Here is a 6,400-nt window from a genome sequence, read left to right on the forward strand (position 1 = left end):
AACAGCACAAAGAAGCATCTTCTACTGAAAGCCACCGGAAGAGGAATTCTTGAGGATAAGATGGGCTGACCTTCAGAGATGGCAACGACCGACAATAAAATGAATTTTTTTCTAATTTCTTCTTCTAACCCATCCTCCCTATTGCTGAAGATGTAAAATCAATGGAAACACCTGATGACTGTCACCACAAAATGTTTCAAACTCACATGCAATAAAATGGAAAAACAAAAACAAGAACAACCCAAGGGTCATCATCAAGTTTTCTGTTTTATTTAAGATTTTAGTTTTAATTCTGAAGAAAGAGGTACATTTCCTTTTTTTAGTTTTAGCATTAGGTTATAACCAGGTTTCTGTTTTCTTTTCTCCTGTCTTTTCAATACTGCACAAATGTCCAGAAACTACAGGGTTAAGTAAAAGCTGCAGGCAAGGTCGTCAGAGATTTGCTCCTGATGGTGATCAGATGGCCCCAGAGCAGTGCTATCTCAGAGTGCCCTTAGTCAGGTGAATTTAAGGTAAAAAGAAAAAAAGATTCTGACAGAGGAGAAAGATCGAAGAAATCACTTATATTTCAGCTCTTATATTATGCATAGGTATTACATCTGTGAATACTTTTTTTCTTTAAAACATTTGAATTTACTTTAAATCTAAAGCCAAAAAAATTTTTTTTCTCCTTTAAAAAATCACTTCTCCCCTCCTTATAAACTCTTTAGCAATAGGCCAGTTACTACCGCAGATCAATTTGTCTCTCCATCAACTTCCGATAAATTCTTTTGCTTAACAACACAATCAAGTCCTCTCCATCAACTTGCCAAAAGAATTAAAAACTAAATTAAAAGCATTTTCCCTGCAACAGTGATAAGCTGAAAACAAGACGGATGCCAGGACCACTGCTTTCCCCCATGCATTTAGCCATCTCATTTCAGTCAACCTGGTTTTCAAACTTCTGCAGTTGATAATGCATTTACTTCACCTTCCCTATAGATTAATCATTTTCTGCTAAGCAGATTATGTCATTATTATGCGCAACAGACAAACAGTAATTTTCTAAGTATTGAGACTGCCCTTTGATTTCTTTTCTTTCCTCCTTAAAAAGGCATTTTTAGAAAACATTCAACAGTGTCACTCAAATGCTGGATCAACAGAAACTTTTACAATAAAAAAAAGATGGTAATGACCCTGCGATCGCATTGCATCTGGGGGTAGGGAGAAACAAAACTGACAGGAACTGGATTCTTCAGAACATAAGAGATGAGAAGGGAGCTGTGGGTCGGCTGAGAGGGTGAAAACAGGGTGGGACAAATCCTGCATTTTCTAATGAATTCTCCTCTTTCCCTAATGGCGGTCCAGTGTTGAACTCTGTAACAAATCTGTGGGGGTTTTGCTGGGGGGTCTGAAGGCTGTCTGAAAGCCTGGGGGTGGCGAGTGAAAGCTGGAAGGATTTGAAGGAGGAGGGTAGGGATTCCAACTGGCTCTGTGCAAAGGGATCTGTGTGCTGAAGGGGGCGCTGTGGTGGGCTTGTGATGGAGCAGCAGTGGGGCCGTCCATCTCTGTGAGGGCCTGAAGGGACTTGAGCCAGTGTGGAGGATTGTCATCTTGAAGAGAGTCTAAACTGTTTCCTGAAGATGCTGGAATACCTAAGGAGAGAAAAGAAAACAAGAAGGAAAATGGTGAGTTTGTGCAGAAAGCATAAGAATTTCATCAAACAAAAAATTTTAAGGCACTTAGTTTCTCCAAAAAGAAACAAAGAATTACAATTTTAAACTCCTTCCAAATAAGACCTTCTCAATCTTATGTTCCTTTTATTCCCCACTCACAATGACCACGATTTATTGTCACACAAACCCATGCCTCCTCTTCAACTATACAGACATCATCCCCCACTGTCACAGAGGCAGAGTTGCCACAATGAGTCCCCAGGATTGCATGATGTTATTTCCCAATTGTGCTTCTCCTTCTCTAACAGGGATACATAAACAAGATAGCCTTATAATAGAGAGCTTTATTTTTTAAAGTGGAGTATGTTCCTTTGAGAGGATAAGTCAGATCCTTCTGTACTTTGAGACCTACAAAATACACACATTCTGTCAGATGTTAGCGCCTACTTACACCAAAAGAAGCAACCTAGGTACCAAATGCCTTGTTACACAACTAGGCCAACAGAGTTAACTGAGGCTACATGACCCCGGAGAACGAAACAAGCTACTACACACTTGTGGCTTTGGGAAGATTACGTTGAAGAGACCTCTTGTTTTTAGTTAATCTGTGCTAAAAACCAAACTGATGGCAGTCAGTGGAGCTGAAGGAGTGAGAAAGTTACCTGTGATGATGGCTGGGTCTGTCCAGCTGCCAGGGCTGTCCCAACTCGGGCTGTCGGTGGTGGCAGTGTTGGACGTTGGTGCACTGTGGCTGGCGTTGGAGGGGGAAGAAGAATTGGGCAGTCCACCAAAGTTGATGTTAATGTTGGGTAGAAGTGCCCTTAGCCCGTCCTGCCATTCCTTCATATTTAAACTCTCTACAGAACTGCTGTTGTCTGGGAGATTTACCAACAAAAAAATGAAAGATAAAAAAAAAAAAAATAAAAAGCTGACGTTAGAAACATATGTTGTTCTTTAGTTGTTAAGCGGGAGAAGAATTATTCTTTCTTTATTGAGCATTTAAAATGGGTTGTCCTAGCAAGATAAACTTGGTTAGGATTTTGCTCATGAGCTCAGAGCCCCTGAAATAAGTGAGGAAAAAGTTGCTCAAGGATCAGGAGAGGGAGCTTCTTGTCCTTCTTACAGACTCTTTACCATTTTCATTTGTAAGTCAATAATCCAGTCTAAAGACTCAATGCTCCAGAGCACAATTTAGTTCCAGCTACATTATAAAGTTTCAGTTAGTGGGGCATTTAGCCAGCTGAGCTGATTTACGCTATAAAAAGAAGCAAGCCTGTAAAGTTCAATATAGGAGTGTATTCTGAGCCCATTAAATGAAAGAAAAGTCATTTTATGAAGAATAAACATAAGCCAATAGAAAAAGAAAAATAATTAAGTTCTTCCTGATTATAAAACTGATCATGTATTGCAGAGGAGAAAGGCAGTCATGTATAGGCTTTTGAATTTGAAAAGAGTATTTTTCCATTAGTCACAAAGGCCAAGGAGACAGGGGCGAAGCTACCTTTTGGATGGAATCATTTCCAGCAGTCTGCCCACTCTATTCTTACAGTTCTACCCATCATTTAAAACACAAGTCCTGGAGTCCTACACTTAGTTCTCTGGTTCTATTTACAAATAGCATCAAATATGATAAAACACTATCAAGATAAAAAGGCTTTCATAAGTTGGGACTAAACTCACTTGATCTACTACCATCCAGAATCCACATGGTATATAACTAATTGGCTGGGGGGAGGGGAGGGGAAGCATAAAGTGTAACTACTACTTAGAATAATTGTTTTATTGAAAATAGGACAGTAGGTCAAACTACCAACCATGGTTTTTGAGAAGAGCATAGAAAATTATCTGGTTCTACAGAATTGATGAGAAATCACCACTGATGATGATGATGATGATGATGATGATGATGATGGCGACGATGGTAACCATATTCTATCAGGTACAGTCTATGCTATTTGGTGAATTCAGAGTTTTCTTTTTATAATGTTTCCTTTGCACCAATCACTAACCTATGCCAAATTATAACATTTCAGCAAGTGAAGCTTTTAACCCTATTGATGTTATTTATAAAAAGACAAAAAACTACAATCAAATGCAACAAAAGTCATCTCTGAATTTACTTAGATGAAGAAAAGACAATCTACACTCTACAGACTAGTCAACAGAAAGGAAAATAAATTCTTCAAACCAAATTCCAATTCACAATCAGTGTAATTTCCTAAAGCTTACCCTTCTATTTGCATCCTATCTGACATTTGCATTGTGTTGTACAATTCACAAAGCACTCTCATAGTCCATTATTATTTCATTTGATCCTCATGTTGTGAGGTAGGCAGAGCAGGGGGAATAGTGTGCATTTAACAGATAAAGAAATAGACTCTAGAATAATTTGCACAAGTCACATGACTTGTACAGTCAAGACCTGAAACCCAGACCCTGAGTTGTTTTTTTTTTTAATAACACCAAGCTCTCACTCTTGTATAGACTATTTACTTTATATTTGTATAGACAATTAATTGGCTTTTTAATAGGTTAAATGTTTAAGGCAAATCCCAGGGGCTTGTGAGACCCATGATGAAAAGGAAGCAAAAAAGAAACACGGAAACATTATAGTATGTCCATCAGCCATGACTATTAGGAGAAATATTTCGCTAAAGGAACAAACTGGAATTTGCAGCCAGGGGAGAAAAATTCTAATCAACAACACAATCATCAATTCCCCCCACCCCCTAATCCACTCCAGCTGCATGAGGCATTAACAAGATGACACTAATAAAGTCCTAGAATACCCTCAACTACAGGAAGTTTCGGTGGCTACATCCTAACCTTTAAAGTAGTCACACTGTCAGACTGAATAACTTAACTTGTTTTCAATTAACCAAAAACTGATCTCTAAACAAGGAAAACTTCACAGGAGGGAAATAAAATCTCCCTGATATAAAAAGGTGATGTACAACTACATGGGAAAATTTTAAGGAAGATTAATGCTCTTGAACTTTAGGTAGACAAAGTCAATTAAGAAGCCTATGCAGATGATTTGAGGTTCCCTCTTTCACTGCACAGGGAAAAAGAAAAAAACCCATAACTTAGTAAAACCCATTTTCTCCTTACTTTTGCTTTACAGTTAGTGAGAACTGGAACTAAGGAACTTTGCATTAACAGAATAACATTTGCATTTATATAAAGTTTATCTGAAAATCAGTATTACAATAAAATCGAAAGACATTTGTTCACAGGCAGGGGATATATGGGAACTCTGTATTCTCCACTCAGTTTTGCTGTGAACTTAACACTGCTCTAAAAAAATAACATCTATTAAAAAAAAAGATATTTGTTTCTCTGATTTTAGGCTAATGAAATCAAGCAAGAGTATGTTAGCCAAAGACATTCACAGACGGCGCATGATACAGAAACAGTGAGAAACTTAGATCCTCCCAGGTGAGCTATGATTATCAGATACCTTGGGGAATAAATTAGCTAGTTTATAATTCTCACAATCTTGCCAAAAACAAAGTCATGTGCCTAGACATCTTGGGAGCCTGATAGCATGGAGGACTGGTTTACAGTGAAGTTGCGAGTGTCACTAGGAAGTGGACTGACTCATTAGCTCTGGGAATGGGACCACTATTCTAAGTAGTTTACAAGAAGAAAAGAAGTTTTCTTCACTGTTTTCTCTACTACTGCTATGCCAAGTGTTGGCATAAAGAAGGGGCAAGAAAAAGGAAATCAGATAAATGCTAACCCCATGAAAAATTCAATAGCCACACTTGAAATCACCTCCTCTACCTCCCTGCCCACCCTCCCACCCCACCTCTGACCCAAATTTGTTTTGGCTGAGAGGGCTTCTGGTAATTCCATTCCTTGCAATACATACAGCAGGGTTGATGAACCTCAGCACTACTGACATTCTGGACTACGTAATTCACTCCCCGTCGTGAGGGGGCCGTTCTGCGCACTGCAGGATGTTTAGCAGCACCGCTGGATGCTGGCAGTGTGCGCACAACTACCCCCCACCCCCAACTCTGACAATGACAAATGTCTCCAGACATTGCCAAACGGCTACTGGGGGGGGCGGGGGCAAAATCATCCCTGGCTGATAACCACTGACACAAAGGAAGCTGATTCCTTTGTTTCTAGGGCTCTAAATAATTCCACTCGAATACACGTTTCCTTTTAAATAGTACCAGGACAGGACACTTGGATGCAACCTGATGCAACTTCATTTCCCTTTATTTATATAGGACTTCACACTGGCATACGATTCACTATGTACAAGTCCGTAGGTCTAATGGAGAAAACATTGGGCTGAAAATTGCAGATGGACTGTATAAGGCAACCATAATTAATATAACCTTGAGCATGTAAGTAAGTCTCTTAGTATGCTTCATAAGAATAACATCTGCTTTCGTCTCTCGTAAGGATAAAATAAGAGAAGGGAAAGCAATTTGAAGACCATTTATTACTTGATAGGTGCCTAACAACAATTTTTTTCTAATACTCAATACTGAATAGATAGTAGTTTCCAAAAAGCCAAGGTAAGAAGATTTCTCACTTGCCAGGAACTGGCTCGTGCACCACAGTCTCCTCCTAGCAATGGAGGGATAATAGCCGGTATTCTCACAGAGGTACTGTGCAGTCAATCTAACTAACAAGCCTTCTCACCACCAACACAGTACAAAGACAAAGAAGACATAGAAAGCCCTTTAAACTTTCCATAAGCAAACTACAATGAAAATCAAGTCACT

General features: G+C 39.1%; 1 protein-coding gene across 6 annotated transcripts in view; it reads right to left on the bottom strand.

Moving 5' to 3' along the window:
• Positions 1-248: 248 nt before the first annotated feature.
• CNOT4 (CCR4-NOT transcription complex subunit 4) overlaps positions 249-6,400 on the bottom strand; it is a 140,765-nt gene continuing 134,613 nt past the window's right edge. For 4 of the 6 annotated variants that reach the window (XM_082398089.1, XM_082398088.1, XM_082398085.1 and 1 more), the window contains 2 exons: positions 2,318-2,530; positions 249-1,634 (listed from right to left, as the gene is read on the bottom strand). In XM_082398089.1, coding sequence (XP_082254215.1) covers positions 1,333-1,634; positions 2,318-2,530 — 515 coding nt within the window. In that variant the 3' untranslated portion in view covers positions 249-1,332. The remainder of the gene's footprint in view (positions 1,635-2,317; positions 2,531-6,400) is intronic. The other 2 variants (XM_082398091.1, XM_082398090.1) reach the window with 1 other exon arrangement.

The sequence above is a fragment of the Balaenoptera borealis genome (assembly GCF_965194805.1).
Source record: "Balaenoptera borealis genome assembly, chromosome: 7".
In the NCBI taxonomy this organism is placed as follows: Eukaryota; Metazoa; Chordata; class Mammalia; order Artiodactyla; family Balaenopteridae; genus Balaenoptera; species Balaenoptera borealis.